Source organism: Copidosoma floridanum, unplaced genomic scaffold, assembly GCF_036245765.1.
Source record: "Copidosoma floridanum isolate Cflo_tuat_1 unplaced genomic scaffold, Cflo_Japanese_pri ptg000006l, whole genome shotgun sequence".
Lineage (NCBI taxonomy): Eukaryota > Metazoa > Arthropoda > Insecta > Hymenoptera > Encyrtidae > Copidosoma > Copidosoma floridanum.
The window spans coordinates 13,668,655-13,686,401 of record NW_028321883.1 but is presented as its reverse complement, the minus strand read 5'-3'; the positions used below and the strand labels follow the sequence as shown (position 1 = coordinate 13,686,401).

Here is a 17,747-nt window from a genome sequence, read left to right as displayed (position 1 = left end):
AAATTTTTTTAATGAAAACAGAATTTAAAAAAAAATCTTCATTTACCAGTAATTGAAACCACATCCCCTAAAAAGGTGTATCAGTGTTAAGTACACTAACCACTGATCCGACACAGCTTCTAAAAATTAAGTATATCATATTATTACTAAATAAGTATTTTATATATTAAAATACTTCTTTTTTTTTTTAAGTTTTGTAGAAAACATGTTTAACGATATCACCTTTCGTTGACTTTTCAGAGTAATGATTATTCAGGAAGTAAACATACCTGTGCATCTTTGTAACAACATGTATAATATACAGTCTATACATGTGTAATCAATTAAATAAGAAAAATGATTACTTAGTCAACAAACATTGAAACTGAATCACTTAATTATTTTTTAGTTAAATACATAATATTTTTGTATTTTAATAAATCCTAAGCTTTGCAAAGTTCTGAAATCAAAATATTAAAGCAGATAATTTTTTACAATGGACAACACCATACTATAGAGCCTCTAAAAAGTGCAATGAATACAGTCGCTCTTGGTGGCGGTCGTGGCTGAACGGTCATCGTAAAGTTTCGTGAATCCTTAGTTGACAGGTTTGAACCTGAAGAGGTGTGAGTAAAGGGGGTGCGCGAAATAATAAAAACTAGTATTACAAGATAAACAAAAAGTTTATTTAATAAAAACTGCCGACCGACGTAGAACACAACAGATACAATTCACAGACCTTACAGACTTACAACCGACTTATCAGACAAAGACAATGAATCTAGAAACGACGAGAGGTGTGGAAGGCACGGTGGCTTACACTGTACTAACTACAGGGCCCGCAAGTATCACCTTGCCTGTGGCGCTGTCTCACACACTATATATACAGCCTATTGAAAAGTCGTACATGCCAACACTTCCTCCCGACTTAAGATAGCTAAGTATATTAGACAAAAATTGTAATTTAAAATGGATAAATAGATAAATAAATGTGTGTTCTTGACTCGGCTCCACGGCTCTGGGAATGCACCCAAGTAATCCATGGCTCCTTTATCGCCTATCTGAAACAGAGACAACTTATTAGTTACCAGTCAGAGTCGCAAAAGCTGTTCGCGATTCTGCTAGCAAATTTTTCATGGAGCTCGATCGGTAGAGGTTTTGTGAATATATCGGCCATCTGTTCTTTAGTATTCAGCCATCTGACGTTTACTCTACCATAATTTACACATTCTTTAACATAATGCTCATGAATTTCTGTCATATGTCTTAATTTACCACTGCCTGTAATTTTAGCATTTTGCTCAGCTGCCTTATTGTCGCACCATAGATCTGCCGGACACAAAGTATTATTCAGTATGATTTTAATCGAATTATCAACTGCCATCAGTTCTCTACATGCTTCACTCAGTGACACATACTCTGCCTGACATGTTGACAAAGACACATACGTTTGTTTGTGAGTTCTCCATGCCACTGAGTCTCCAAAGATTTTAATTACGTAACCGCTTGTGGTTAGAGACCCTTTGCAGTCGCCAAAACTGGCATCGGAGAATGCTTCCAGCCCTTGCTGCCTTCCACAGTATCTTAGACCATAAGATTTGGTCCCTGCCAGATACCGAAACACTCTTTTAACCATATTCCAGTCTTCGTTAGTCGGACTTATTTGATGCCTACTCAGCACATTCACTGCATAGCTTATATCCGGACGTACAGTATTGGTAGCATATAATAAGCTCCCAACAGCCTCCCGGTAGAAAACGCTTTCAGTCGATCTGGACTCATTCAAGTCAATCTGCCTTTCTGATTGCTCTCTTTGTTTTCTTTGTTGATTTAACACGTGTCCTGTGACCATAGGAGTTTTCACTGGCTTAGAATCATCAAACCAAAACTTTTTAAAGTATCTTATTTATGTAATTGGTCTGGGTTAAAGTTAGAACTTGGTTTTCTCTGTCTCTTCTGACTTCAATGCCTAAAAACGATTTAACTTCTCCTAGGTCAGTCATTTCAAACTCACTTTGCAGTCTTTCCTTCACAGACTTCAATTTGCCAGAATCATTACTTGCTATAAGCATGTCATCAACATAGAGAACCAATATCAGGATTTTATCTGCCTCATGCCAAGTAAACAGGCAAGGTTCCAAGATATGAGATCTCAGACCTATTTTCGTTGCTGCCTCAGAGAATCTTTCATGCCATTTTTTCGGACTGACTTTAAGGCCGTAGAGGGCTCTCTGAAGCTTGCATACCTTGCTTTGTTTTTCCAGATCGGAACAGACCAAACCTTCTGGTAACTCCATATATATGTCGTCGTCAAGAGTACCATTTAAAAATGCCGTTTTAACGTCAAGCTGACATGTATCTGAATTTAATTTATTGATTACAGCCAAAGCAGTCCTTATTAAAGTCAGTCTTGACACCGGGGCGTAAGTCTCCGTAAGATCATACTCATTTTTATCTTTAAAACCCCGTATTACCAGCCGTGCTTAGTGTTTCTCACATCCTTGAGCATTTACCTTTTTCTTAAGAACCCATCGAGAATCGATGATATTCGGACGTTTACCATTTACCAGTCCTGCAGGTCTGTTTACCAACTTCCAGACTTGATTCTTTGCCATTGAGTCAAGTTCTTCTTGGATGGCTTGATTCCAGCCTTCTTTATCCACAGCCTTCATTGCTTCTTTATATGAAGCTGGATCTTTATTTATTTCTGCCAGCAAAGAGTGGTAAACTAGATCTTCCGCATAAATGGCATTATTTCCTGACGTTTCAGTATCACCGTTCTTAAAAATTAGGTCTTTTGTTAATTCTTCCCCGAGAGCTAAGCCCGCAAAGCTGACGTCCTTTACACGACTTTCTTGGACCAAGTTGGCCTCCATTGTTTCTATCAGCCTTTTCGGCCTTCCTCTTTTCCGTTGTACCACCGGGGGCGCTTCCTCCGATGACACTGTCTCTTCTCTTTCCTTTTCGAATTTTAAAAACCACTCGTCTAATTTAATATCTACAGTCACATTTTCCCAGTTTTTAATTGAATTTTTACCAAAAACGTCTCCATACACAAAACGCTCCTTAAATCTGACGTCCCGACTTTCATAAAACTTTCCTTCGTCCGGACAAAGCAGACGATACCCTGTCGGCGTGTATCCTACCATAACTGCTCGTTTCCCTTTTGCATGGAATTTAGTTTCAGTGTTTCTCTGAACTCTCAAATACGCGATGCAGCCGAATCTTTTCATCTGACTAAGGTCTGTCCTTTTATTTGGAGCCAGCTTCATTAAAGGGATTTCCATGTTATTTGAGCGATGTGGAGTACGATTGTACGCAAATACAGCTGCGTTTAGTGCCAAGTCCCACATGTTTTCCGGGAGCCCCCAATCACATATCAGAGCTCGGACTTTCATTTGAATTGTTTTGTTCAGCCTTTCTGACGTGCCATTATGTTCAGGGGTGAATGTTTTTACTGCTTTATTTGTTTCGCAGGGGATTACAAAATGCTTTCAACGCTTTAAATAAAAGAAAGGCACAAAGGATAGTCGCTTCGGCGTGTAATCGTCGTCTTCTTCCTCTCTCCTTCTCTGGCGAGGCGTGCGACTGTCCTCGCTGAGCCCTCGTACACGAGTGAGTGCCACCTGCCGAGCGTGGTGACGCACGAGGTGGGAGGCCGGGAGAGAGCGCAGCGACCGACGTTGCATGGCAGGGTGTGGGTCCCCGCTTGGTCGGTAAGAAAACCCGAACATCCCGCCCGCCTCGATCCAAGAGCGAAACCCTAGTCACCGCCCGCCGAAGCGGGGGGAGTCCCTCGATCGTCCGTCGCAGGGAGGCTAGAGTCCGCAGATGCCACAGGGAGACGCGCAAGCTTGACAATGGGCCGCACGTATTCGCTGGTGGCTGTCTTGACGGCAGCAGCCCGGACTAGTCCATCGGATCCAGGGTGTATGCGGGTGATACGGCCCAGAGGCCAGCGTCCGCTGGACTGTAGCAGCGTAGGGTCAAGAAGAACCACCAAGTCCCCCACCGCGAAGTTCCGACGGACAGCGCTCCATTTCGGTCTCTGTTGGATAGTATTTAGATACTCACGGCCCCAGCGCGTCCAGAATTGGGCGCGAACGGCCTTAACGAGCTCCCAGTGCGTGAGCGGGTCCAAATTCTCTGCAGCGGGGGTAGCTTCGATGATGGAGTCGACGGGAGCCCCGATGAGGAAATGTCCAGGCGTGAGCACTTCGAGGTCAGAGGGATCGCCAGACAAGGGCGTCAACGGGCGGCTATTCAACACGGCCTCAATTCCAACGAGAACCGTAGAGAACTCTTCATACGTTAGATGACGAGAGCCGAGCACACGGCGTAGATGGCTCTTGGTCGACTTGACCGCGGCCTCCCAGAGTCCTCCAAAATGTGGCGCACCAGGAGGAATGAACTGCCAGGAAACCCCCTGGGAGGCAAGAGTCCCGGCGACTAGGTCCCAGTCAAATTCTGCGCCCTGCAACGCCTCGCGGAGCTCCAAATCAGCTCGACGGAAGCAGGTGGCGTTGTCGCTCCAAAGCTCGGATGGTCAGCCTCGACGACCGGTGAAACGGGTGAGAGCACCCAAGAAGGTGGCCGCGGAAAGGTCGCCGACAAGCTCCAGATGCACGGCTTTGGTGGTCATGCACACGAAGACAGCGATGTAGCCCTTTGTGGTCCGGATCCCCCGTCCCTTCGATGTAAGCACGGAGAAGGGCCCGGCGTAATCGACTCCGGTGCGACCAAAAGCGCGAGACGGCGTGACGCGAGACGCGGGCAGCGGAGCCATCAACTGGCTTGAAGAGCGCGCCTGTAACCGGGCACAGATGACGCACCCTCTAATGTGAGCCTTGATTCTGCGTGGCCCGCCGAGAATCCAGGCACGCCTGGAGACGTATGCGCTGGTAACGCGATATCCACCGTGGAGGGCGCGTGCGTGAGCCCAAGAGACCACGAGTCGAGCGAGCGGCGATGTTCCGCTGAGGATGGGAGGGTGCTTCTCTTCGTAAGACAGCGATGAGTGATCGAGCCGCCCGCCAACACGCAGAACTCCGTCGGCATCGAGGAAGGCGGCAAGAGAGGTCAAAGGGCTCCGTTTCGGAAGACGTTCACGCTTCCGCAGGAGTGCCAACTCATCCCCAAACGTCATCGATTGACTCAACCGAACGCAGGCCAGAAAAGCGTCCTGAATCTCAGACGGCGTCAACGGCGAAAGCACAGAACGGGTGGGCATGCGCCGCAAGCGGTGTCGCACCCATCGACGAACGCGCACGAGGAGGCCCAATACAGCGCGCAAGCTCGAGAAGAGCTGCAGCAGGTCCGATTCAGGCGCGCGGAAGGCGCAGCAAAGTGAGAGCGTGGGCGTGGGTGGAGGCAGTGTCTCCTGGGGCCAAGACTCGTCGTCCTGGGCCAGCCACGTGGGGCCTCTCCACCACAGGGGCTGCTGTCGGAGACCACTCATGTCGGCACTTCTGGTGGCTAGGTCGGCCGGATTCGATTGCGACGGCACGTATCGCCAGGCACTGGGTGGCAGGACCTCCTGGATCTGAGCGACGTAGTTGTCGACGAGCACGTTGTTGGCCGGCTGATCAGAGCGTATCCAGTGGAGCACAATTTGAGAGTCGCACCAAGCGTGGCAGTGCTCGATCGCGACTCCCAACTCGCTGGCTGCTGAGCGAAGAAGCTTGGCGGCGATGAGGGCCGCTCGCAATTCTAGACGTGGGATGGTCATGCGAGCGGCGGGCTCGGTCATCGGCTTGAGCGCGCGGATGGGCGCAAGCTTAGTACGAGCGAGAAGCATGTGGCAGAGAGCGGGCCCATCTGAGGACTGCAGCCGCGAATATACAACAGCGGCCATAGCACGGCGACTGGAGTCAGAAAACACGTGCAGCTGGACATTCGACGACGGAGACATACCAATCCAACGAGGCAGAGAAAACCCGGAAATGGCCTGCAGCTCGGCGGTGAAAGCGGTCCAGCGGCGAGTCATGGAGGACGGTACGTTCTCGTCCCAGTCCAAGCGCGCGCGCCACAGGTCTTGCAGTAAAAGCTTGGCATTCAACACGATCGGGGCAAGCCAGCCGCACGGATCGAACAAGCCTGCGAGCGCGGCGAGCATGGATCTCTTTGTGGTTTGAGATTCGACAACGGGCGGCGTCAAATGGAAGAAATCCGAGGGCGGGTCCCAGCCTACGCCCAGTTCGCTGACGAGGCCTTCAACACTGAGCTGATCCCAAGTAGGACGGAGGCGGACGTCTTCGGGAAGGTCTTCAAGAAGCTCGGGCGTGCTGGCAACCCACTTTCGCAGAGGGAAACCGCCCGCTTGAAGAAGTCCGATCAGCTGGTCGCGCAGACGCTTGGACGAGCCGATGTCATCAGCGCCGGAGAGGATGTCATCAACGTAGCGATCGTTCATCACCACTGGGACGGCCTCGGGCCAGCGGCGGCCGTCATCCTCACACAGCTGCTGTACGACCCGTAGTGACAGGTACGGGGAGCACGAGGCACCGTAGGTAACGGTGAGCAGTTGGTAGTGCGTAGGTGGCTGCTTTGGGTCGGAGCTCCACAGAATGCGCTGCAGGTCGACATCGCGTTCATCAATCAGGATCTGGCGGAACATCATGCGAACGTCAGTACAGGACGCAATCCGGTGACGACGCCAACGCAGGAGCACACTGGGAAGAGCCGTCTGGAGCCGAGGACCAGCATGGAGCACGTCGTTTAGGCTATAGCCACTGGAAGTCGGGCTCGACGCGTTGAAAACAACGCGCAGTTTGCGACCTTGGTCGCCGTGCTGCCAAATGCCGTGATATTGGATATAGTGCACTGGACGGTGCGATGCAGCGAGTTGGTCATCAGTAAGGGGGTTCATATGACCGAGGGCAATGTACTCTGCCATGAACCGGGCGTACTCAGAAGCCATCTCAGGAGTCCGCTGCAGCCGACGATGCAACGAGCGCAAACCCGCGGTGGCGCCCTGCAGAATGTCACCAAGGAGGCGCACAGCGTCATGTTTCAGCGGAAGTCGCACAATGTAACGCCCGTCGTCAGCGCGATGATAATCGGCAAAGATTCGCTCGCATTCCACATCCTCAGGCGCTCGGCGGCTGACATGTGGCACCTCCTCGATCTCCCAGAATCGCTGGAGCTGCGCAGCCAGCTCTTGATCCCAGGGCGACTGAGTGTTCGTGTGCAGAGTTGTGCCTGTGATGAGGGCGTTCGAGCCCAGGCCAGGGGCCCGGCCGACGAGAGTCCAGCCAAGAGCCGTGCGCTGTCCGACGAGCTCGTCACGCTGAACGTAACCTGGTTCGATGAGGCGGTGGTAAACGTCGACTCCGAGCAGAATGTCTACACGGCGAGGTGTGCCAAACGCTGGATCGGCCAGAGGCTCAAGATCGAGCCACTGTCTCATCACGGCTGGGTGCAAGGGGGCAGACGGAGAGGTGAGCCCGAGCCGCGGTAAACAGAGCGCTGTCAGGTGGATTGGCGGTGCATGCTCTCCAGTTTCAAGGCGTAGATGCGCTCGGGTTCTCGAAGGGATGGTCAACCCTCCCCCAACCCCATGAATGCTCGCCTCGTTGACTTCTAGCGCTGCGCCGAGCTGCTGGGCCAACCGGATGGAGATGAGTGTAACCTTAGAGCACGCATCAAGGAGAGCTCGACCAGCGACACGTCGGCCGGTGGGACCGGTTAGCTGGACAAGAGCGGTCGGAAGTACGGCTAGTCAGGACGATGGAGGCCCCTGATGCTGTGAGTCGGTGGCGGACGGGCCCGCGGGGTCGACTTTTGGCTTCTTGGGAGAAGAGGGACGCTGATCCGATTCAGGCTTGCGCCGATGGTTGCTCTCGTGCAGCAGACTGTGGTGGGGCTCCCTGCACTGCTGGCAGACGGACCGTGAAGAGCAGAACTTTACTGCGTGACCTGGTCTCAGGCAGTTAAAACATAACTGCCCTTGATAGACCATGCGTCGCCGGGCCTGCGCGTCAAGGCCTTGAAATTGCGCGCAGTGACCCAGGTAGTGCGACTCTCTGCACGACGGGCATGGCGGCAGCGAGCTACTGGTGGCAAGGGCTCTAAAGTTTCGTTCAGGAAACGGGGGGGCCGAAGAGCGCATGCTGGCCGTGTTGGCTGGTCGAGCAGGGCGAGAGGCCTCGACGGAGCTGAGCGCGCGGCACTGTCGACGAAGGAAAGTCGTCAAGGCAGCAAAAGTGGCAACATCCGCCGTGGTGTCCGTGCCAGCGCTCTCCAGTCGCTCGATCTCGTCCTCCCACGCGCGCCGGGTCGTCGGATCCATGCCAGTCATCGCGCAGGAGACAATCCAGTCGTCCCACTGAGACACAGGACGACCCAGAGCTTCCAGCTGATCTCGATGTTTTCCCAGGGTGTCGAGGAGACCCTGAAGCCCTCGAGCTGACTCTTCCTTCAGAGACTTGATGTTACGGAGCGCCGTGATATGATCATGAATGAGAAGACGGCGGTGCTCGGAACGTGCTTCGAGTAAGGCCCAAGCCGTTGGGTAATTGGCACCGATGGTCTGAACGGTGTCGAGAGCTGCCTTGGCGTCTCCGTCCACCAAGGATTTCAAATAAAACAGCCTCTCCACGTCGGTGAGCTGTTTATCGTCGTGGACGAGCGCGCGGAAGAGGTCCCGAAAACTTTCCCAATCCTCTCGCTTCCCCGAGAAGGAAGGGATGCTGATCTTGGGCAAGCGGGCTCCGTGTCTCGAGTTATGACGGTCCAGGTCGGCGCTGCCCGGGCCAGGGAGAGGCGTGAGGGTGTTTCTTGCGTTGTAAAGGCGTGATCGAGAGGCGATATAGTCCGACTCTGCCGTCGAGTACATCTGGTCAAGAGACTCCAGCTTCTCGGGCGGCGGTGACTCCAGGAGACTCACGTGATTGGCCTGGAAAGTGTTCCAGTAGCCGTCCAGCAGCTCGAGCCTTACTTCCACGAGACCCAGGCTCCAGTTCGGGGGGTCGATCTTCTCGACGTCCCGTGCGAACCGGCTGATGACGCCGGCGAGGGCGCTCTGGGAGCCGAGCAAGCTCGCCCAGTCGTCGTTCGACCTGAAAAAACGATCACTAGCTTGACGTTTGCACGAAGCATGTCTTGCCTCCGGGCCACGAGCGGCGGGGCCATGTCATCGTCAGACTCGACACAGCTGTCGACGCGCGGTGCATCGACGGCAGACAAAACAGATAGAAGGAGAGTGAAAGAGAAAGAGTGTGAGAGAGAACACGAAAGGGCGAGGATGCCAAAAGGGACGTGCGTAGACCACGCGCGTGCCAACGCGCACGCAAGCTACACAAGCTTCGAAGCCTGTCCCTCGGCGTCGACCCCCCGCGCCAGCGAAGCGCAACAGCTCCGCCGCGCGAGGCGGACGCGCGCGACACGAGGCCAACATGGCGGCCGCGGCCGATGAGAACACCGCAAGCGCTTGATCGCGGCTAACAATGGCGGCCGCGAAAGCCTCGCTTTCCGACGTTCGAATGGCGTCGAACAAAACGTCGCATCGACAACCGTACGGCCTTATCTCTGCCGTGGCTGAGCACAGCTGCTGGACCGCGGGCTCTGTGGCGACCGCGGTAGCCACCGTGTGCACGCTGTTGATAACGCGAGTGCCTGCAAGGCAAGCGTTAATGGCGGCACGACTTCGTCGCGGCCAACACCTGTGTCGAATCGTGGGAACTGTGTCGACCACGACGACCTCCATTACACAACATTTCTTTAAACTGTACTTACATTACGCTGTGTAAGTCGAATCGCAGACTGTGACCACCCTAGCTGCGGCGTTGGCTGCTCTTCTCCTCGGGATCCGGCTCGAAGGACCAAATGAATGTTTTTACTGCTTTATTTGTTTCGCAGGGGATTACAAAATGCTTTCAACGCTTTAAATAAAAGAAAGGCACAAAGGATAGTCGCTTCGGCGTGTAATCGTCGTCTTCTTCCTCTCTCCTTCTCTGGCGAGGCGTGCGACTGTCCTCGCTGAGCCCTCGTACACAAGTGAGTGCCACCTGCCGAGCGCGGTGACGCACGAGGTGGGAGGCCGGGAGAGAGCGCAGCGACCGACGTTGCATGGCAGGGTGTGGGTCCCCGCTTGGTCGGTAAGAAAACCCGAACAAGGGGTATCCGGACAACTCAGTTGGAGTTCAGCTCCAAGGTCATTTAATATTTTTTGCACGGAGCCTCCCGTGTACTCGGTACCCTGATCAGACCTCAGATAACACACTTTAGCTTCAAACCCAAGAAGATTTCTACAGCCTTTAACAAAATTATCTAAACATTCACCCGTATCACTTTTGTTTTTCATCGGGTAAGCGATTGCAAATTTGGAATAATCATCAATAAATACCGAAATAAATCTGTATCTTTTTGAGTAAGAGGGTGGACTAATGATTCCCATTGTATCTGAATGAATTATTTGTAGAGGTTGGGATGCTCGTTCGCGTACCGAAGGGAAAGGCAGTTTTTGGGATTTTGTTCTTAAACACACATCACAAGTCTTAATCACATCATCAAATATGGCTTCTTTCAGACTTTTTACTTCCGGATAGTTTTTCTGCAGTTCCCTTAGATACCCCAACGAAGCATGGCCCAGTCTGACATGCCACAGCATGGCCCCGTTGTTATCTTTGAATTTTTTATAATTTTCGCTAAACGGACTTTGAATGTCTTTTATTTCTTCGGTCAGGACTGTTCCGACTTCATAAAATTTTCTGTCATTTATTAAAAATACATCTTCAAAACTGTCATTATTTAACTTACCGACCGAGCTCTCTGAATTTTTCGACTTATTATTTAATTTTATATCTGCAGTTGAATTTTCAGGAATAGTGTGTGCTTTTGACTCAGCCGTCAAGACTTTCATTCTTTTGTTGTCCGACTTAACATATTCAACCTTCCAATAGGGTTTTTCATATATTTCCGATATCCAGACATTTTCAGAATTAGGATCGAAAATACTAATCTTCTTGTCATCTAAATAGATTGACAAGCCCATATCAGCAAATTTCCGAAGCGACAATAAATTCCCGATCAAGTCGCGAGCACACACCACTCCCTGCAACTCAACGTCGTTATTCCAATTTTTAAGCAGCAAATTTCCCACTCCCTCCGTTTTCAAGTCTGCGGATGAGTCTGAGTTTGCACATTTTATTTTACCAATTTTGTTTCTGTCAATATTTGTAAATAATTTTTCTGACTTCGCAAAATGATCAGTAGCTCCCGAATCAGCGATAAATTTAATTTTATTTTCTCCATCCGATTCTGAATTATTTACCCAACCTGCAGAGTTTGAAAACAGAGTATTGGGGGGCTCGATCAACGTCAGAGACTCACCTTTATTTGACCCTGAAGCATCTCGTTTTCCCTTCGTCTCCCGGCCCTGGTCAGAAACTTTCTGCCTTTTGGGATCTTTTTCGTCCTTGACGTTGCTAGAGTCCCTTTTCTGCCCAAAGTTTCGGGAATTGGAGCGGCCTCGGCCACTGCTACGGCCACCGCCGCGGCCACCTCGATTCCCTCGACTTCTACAGCCCTGCCTTTTAAAATCCCATGAATCAGACTTATTTTGTTCACCACATCTCGGGCTGCTTCTCTTGTGAGCTGGGATGTCATACACGAACGTGCCACACGTGTAACACTTCTTGAGTCCGGTACCTGCCTTCGGACACTTGTCAGCCATGTGGTCCCAGTCATCACAGTTGAAGCAACGGAGACGGTCCTGGGGCCAAGAGGCAGTCAAAGCTGCCCTCGTGGGGCGACCTCCAGTGGCTTCTGCTAGGCCTTCTGACTCGACCTTTAACATGTATGACATGAGGTTTTCATTTGTCATACCCTTTCCATCTCTGCTTTGCATTTTAAGCGTGAAGTCTGTCACCTGCACGCTAGGTACCGCTCCGATTACGGCAGTATAAAAGGCATCTCGCTTTTCTTCTTCAGAAAAGGGACCAGACGTACTTATAGTCTCATAATTTCTGACCAGTTCCTCAAATTTTTCTATGAATTTAGCAACCGATTCTTTCCCTTTGTAGAATTTAATTTCATGCAATTTTTTACGAATCGCGGCCGTTGTAAGGGGCGTCTCCCCCTTTTTAAGTTCTTTCAGACTTTCTAATATTACAACCGGATCTTGCAGATAAAAAGTTCTTAAATGATATTTTTCTGTTACTCTACTTAATAAAATATCTCTGACTTTTAATTTGTCTTCTTTGATCATGTCTTCGTTAGTAAATTCCGTATTTTTAATCGAAGAATCAATGACATATAATAATCCTTTAGACCGGAGTTCAGACTTAAATTTATCGAGAAAAACTTCGAACTTCATATCTTTAGACAGATGGTAATTGTATATGTGTTGAGTATCACGGCCGAATTTATGTATTTGACTGATGGTTGTCGCGAGAAGTTCCGCTCTGCCTTTTGACAAATTTTCATTTTTTGTGTCATTCAAGAACATTTTTAATTTGTCTTGCAGACTCACCCGTCTTCTGTCGTTGCGAGGAGTTGATGACTGCAGGGGTGCCCTGGTTGACGATTGGGCCTCGGATGACTCGACCCCGTTCACCCGCTCGCCCAACCGGGACAACCTCTGGTCAAAATTGCGCATGACCATAAATATCTCCTCCCTTGTTCTCTCAGCCTCCTGCCTTTCTTCCTCTGCCTTCCTTGCCCGTTCTTCCTCTGCCTTCCTTGCCTCTTCGTTTGCTTTCTCCTGCCTTTCGATCATCTGACTAATCGCGGCCAACATTGAGTCGAAACTTGCCAGCATGGTGTTTTCTGAAAAATTTTTATTTTTCTGTTTATCTGCCATATGCAACTTCGTTTTGCTGACGTTTATCCATTTATATTTGTTTTCAATGGTTTGCACTTTCTTTATTTTAAGTTGGGTATTTTCCGGTGTGCGCGACGGGGAAGAGGGGGGTGCTTCGTGTACAGACTCATTTCCGCCTAATTTCTGCCAAAGATTTTCACTGTCTACATTTATCTCATCAAAGTTTCGGACTTCTGACATTTCGGACTTTTTCTCATCTGACATTTTAAACACATCGACCGACTTTTCAAATAACCCGGGTTTATCAAGAGCAGGTTCCTCGCATTCCCCGTCTTCCCTGAATAGATTTTCTGGCAACGTCACTTTGCCTCCCTTTTTACAAAGGAATTCAACGATGTATTTGTAATCGTCACCGATCAGGTAATCTAAAACAAAAGACGGACATTGTTTTCAGGGAGTCAACTAGAAATCGACCGAACGCAAGCCGAATCTAGTCAACGTGGCCCGAAGCGTGTTCTCGTGCTCGAACACAAAGCACGATTGCACGCTGGGCACTCACACAGCTGCGCGCGACCGAACACAAGTCTAACGTGACTGTGCGAGTCACACGGAAAATAATTTCGTTTACACACCTTTGGCGGGAATATCCCTTTGCCCGACACATGCCATTATTCCCCTTTTATCCACCAACAAGATAGCAGCTTGTTGTCGCCCCTCTGACTTGACTTGGGATGAAATTCCCCGACATATTCTCGACAGAGCATCGATAGTTTGCTCGTCTAAAAGAAAATGTAAACTTTTAAAATATCAGCCTATTCTGACTAAATCTGAAAACCGCCTTGAATATTTATTGCCTAGAGTTCAAATAATTAAAAACACCGGGAAAGGACATATATAATTTTCTGCTGACACACGTTCAAACTTTCCTAGTTCAGACATTTATATTGTAACGCGCACACAACAGTCGAGGCGACAAGAACAAGAGACGCGAGAAAGCACGAAAACAAAACACAAACGGCCTCGTAATATGTTTTCAGTCAAAAAGCCTCGCGTCATCACGAGAGGGAGAGAGAGAGACCCAACTCTCTCCTCAGCCGCAATATGTTGTGCCCCTCTCAATCCGCCCCGCTCTTGCATGTGCGTGTCGCGCTACCGACGCCACGTGTTTCTTGGAATCCCGCGCATTTCTCAGAATGCACAAGAAATCCCCTTTTTACCTGACGTCGTAGCGTCCAACCTAGGCATCACTCAAGAAAAAGACAAAGTGCTGACCTACCGCTGATCTCGGTTCCGGCGTCCAAATTTGCTCCCCTTTCCTCGACCGGCGTCGACAACGCCTGGTCGACAACGGACTCGGTCTGGTCACCAGGGGTCACTCTCTCGGCCGCTTCCTCGATCGGACTCTCCCGTCCATCTCTTGCTGTTTCAGCCCTTTCCGCCATCCTCCCTTTTATCACTCTCGCCCACACAAAACAAAGATCACGCGCGGTGGAAGCGAGTCTGGGGCCCGTAACCTGAAGAGGTGTGAGTAAAGGGGGTGCGCGAAATAATAAAAACTAGTATTACAAGATAAACAAAAAGTTTATTTAATAAAAACTGCCGACCGACGTAGAACACAACAGATACAATTCACAGACTTTACAGACTTACAACCGACTTATCAGACAAAGACAATGAATCTAGAAACGACGAGAGGTGTGGAAGGCACGGTGGCTTACACTGTACTAACTACAGGGCCCGCAAGTATCACCTTGCCTGTGGCGCTGTCTCACACACTATATATACAGCCTATTGAAAAGTCGTACATGCCAACAGAACCACTATTCTGCCTTTTTGGCGAAGCATTCCACTACAATATTCCGGACTCTTTAATCCATTTATTTAACCAGTAGATAGTGGGTACTTGAGTACCCAAGTAAGAAGTGATACTTCTATAAAATAATATGGCAAATACTATAATCATAAATATAAGTATACCTCGCATTAAACAATGTTATGTACAAAGGTGGTGCAACTATTGTTGGAATGAGTATACCTACATTATTTAAGTGAGGTTTTAATAGATATTTTAACATCTAATAAGAGAACAATTATAAACCATACCTTATGGTACAATACAATATAAACAATATGGCAGCTGGTGAGTACAAGACTGTGTTTTTTATCGAATCTTCCAATGATTTCAAAACAACTTCCTAAGAAAATAAGAAACACCCAAATGAAATAGCAAATCTTTCAACCATACCTTTTTTCACATGTTTAATTTAAAATATTATCAATTTAAAATGTAATCTTATGGAAAAATCACTTCAAATTAGATTTACAAGATCTATATAAAGCTCTCATTTTTTGTTTGTAAGAAAGATTACTATTAGATAAACCTGTTTCATTTTAAAATAGATCTATAATTTTTTTTTTTTTTTTTTTTCATTAACACAAAAAAAAGGGGCCAAGTATGCGTAAAAGCGTGTATGTAAGTTCATTCTTATGAGAAAAATAATTCCCAGCGTTGCAGCATATGTTTGCGCTCCTCTCACCTCTCTGAATTTTGTTCTCAATTACCTAAGAAAAATCGTGAAAGAAGAAAACGCGGTAAAAATAAATTATTGTATTTATACAGTACGGAAATTTTTTTTTTTCATTAATTAAAGTTCTTTTCATGAATGTGAAAAAATTGTATCAACAATAATTTATTTATTTTGAAAGTTAAAAATTAATGATAAATAAATGAGTGCTTCTTTTTAAAAAAGTCATGTACCAAAAAAATATATTTCATTAAATAACTTGTTTATGTAATGTAAAATGAAACCAAATGAATGAATCCACATTAAATGAGAATTTACATTGAAAATAAGTTACGATCTGTAAGAGAAAGTGAAGTAATCGGTTTTCCTATGTTGGGCTTGCTCATAGCAGAAAGGGTAAAGGGTTTGCTCAGTATGCAAAAGGACAGTACGACGGCCCAGACGAAGAAAAGCTTAGCTCAGATTTTGCCTTTTAGAATAACATTGAGAAATATGAGCTAAGCTTTTCTTCGTCTGGGCCGTCGATGGAGTTCGAATCTCTGTGAAAACTGGTTTTTTTTTTTATAGAAATTGGTTGAAAGAAGAAAAATAGTAAAATTCAAAATATGTGGTGTGGTACGGTGAGATGATGTTGTTTAGTGTGGTGCAAAAATGATGTTAGATGTTGGGTAGTGTAGAGAGATTGGAAGTACGTCAAGAGGGGCGGGGTGAAGGGGGAGAATCAAGCAAAATCCACTTCCGTTACACTTTTTCTCAAGGTCACCAATTTGAAACGGTTGATTTGATCCGTAGGTCAGAACGCGCCTATAGAAGTATAACTTCAATAAATCGGAATTACTTCCTCCCCATCTACACGAGAATCCCTAAAGCTTGTTACATAACAGTATACATGACCCAAATTATTTAATTTTAATAAACTGGGGCACGTATCAACTAGTGTCCTTTGCTTGCAGGTCATCCATTTTTTTCGATTGAGCCCACCTACAATATTGAGGGACTTCATAATAGAACAGTGTTTGTGCAAAGGCACCAGAAGCATCCGCACAATTGCACAGTTCAAAAATATTGGTGAGCGTGGTTTTTGGTAGATTTATGGCACGATCATGCACTGCATCGTTCCCCGATCGTAAATCGTAAGTTGGCGATAGGTAGGCCCTACCTTATAGGCAGCCTAGTTAATCTAGCGAGGTACTAGCGAGACCAATGTACAGTGTTAGATGGCGCCGTGTAACGGGGCGCTAGGTAGGCCCTATGTAGGTACCCTCGTTAGGTCATTTTTTATATTAGGAAATTATTTTATCAGAGCAAAAATGACTTAGTGTTATAAAATACATATAGCTAAAACTTCAAGACTACTTGAAACATCTTCTTCAGATGTAACATGTTTCTCTTTTGGAGTGTTGCTGACAGCAACTTGCTGTTATGTATGGAAATAAAAAAATCTGAAATTTTGTACTAATGGATCCTTTTTTTTGTAAGTTATAAAGAGTGCTTGCAATAATTTCTCAACAATCCTTCAACTAATTAGTTCAGCTATTTTCAGCTAAACATAATGCAGGAAGGTTATATTACATGTATTAATAAAAATACCGATTTTAGAATACATGAGAATATGAGTACTGAACTCAAAAAATGCAGTACAGCAGAACGCATCAACGTACGCATATGCATATCTATACACATGTGTACATATATACATTTTTTTTTTTTTTTTTTTTATATTAGAGTGCTCTACGTCCGGCTCCTTTAATAAGGGCACTACTATGGGCACTTAGCACTTTGGAAAAGGAGGGGAAGAGGGGTGGGAGGCCTCCCATTACTGGAAGGGGGGTAGGGGGAAATTAGGCAATTTTTGCTGCGAGGAGGTCGCCTAAACCCTCCTCGAGGAGCATTGCGTGGTGAAAAAGCACATGTAAAAAATCACAGAGGTACTTGCCCGTAAAGTCGCACTGGCCGGGAATCGAACCACGGTCTCCCCGCGTGCCAATCCACGACCTAGCCGACTGAGCCACCGCGCGCTCTACATATATACATATTATACATACTTTCATACTTATGTGTGTGTAAGCAGTAGGAAGAGGATAATATATCTGTACATAAATAACCTAGCTAGCCACTAGCTAGTGCGAGCCTCACGCCCCCTTTCATGCTTACCTAGGCCCTACCTTGCCAACTAGGCAGCCTAGTAAGAATTTCCGATCGGGTCGTAAAATGTACGTGCTGGCAGTTTTCAAGATGAATAGTTAAATGGATAACTGCTGGATCCCGTTCATGAATTGAAAAACTGGAAGTACGCCAGATAGCTTCATTGGAACGTATATACCGGCCAATTTGGTAATTCGTAATTTTCATCATTTTTATTCAACGGAGGAGTATTTACATTAGTATTTTCAATTCTAAATACAGCTACATCACTTCCTTTATTTACATACTTGCAAATATATTTGATACTCTTAACCAAACGGCATGACTCAACATTA

General features: G+C 47.5%; 1 protein-coding gene across 1 annotated transcript; it reads right to left on the bottom strand.

The window, feature by feature from the left end:
- Positions 1-3,742: 3,742 nt before the first annotated feature.
- Positions 3,743-6,847, bottom strand: LOC149375533 (uncharacterized). The gene is made up of 2 exons (XM_089598722.1): positions 4,549-6,847; positions 3,743-4,482 (listed from the first exon to the last, which is right to left on the bottom strand). Exons 1-2 carry the CDS (start codon positions 6,845-6,847, stop codon positions 3,743-3,745), a joined length of 3,039 nt encoding a protein of 1,012 aa, XP_089454848.1.
- Positions 6,848-17,747: the final 10,900 nt, after the last annotated feature.

Bases quoted from the DNA above. Each gene is read 5' to 3' on its own strand.
- LOC149375533 (XM_089598722.1), bottom strand. From the start codon at position 6,847: ATGAACCCCCTTACTGATGACCAACTCGCTGCATCGCACCGTCCAGTG. The intron at 4,483-4,548 runs GTTTCACCGGTC...GCTTCCGTCGAG, and splicing joins CTTCTTGGGTGCTCTCACCC to CTGATTTGGAGCTCCGCGAG.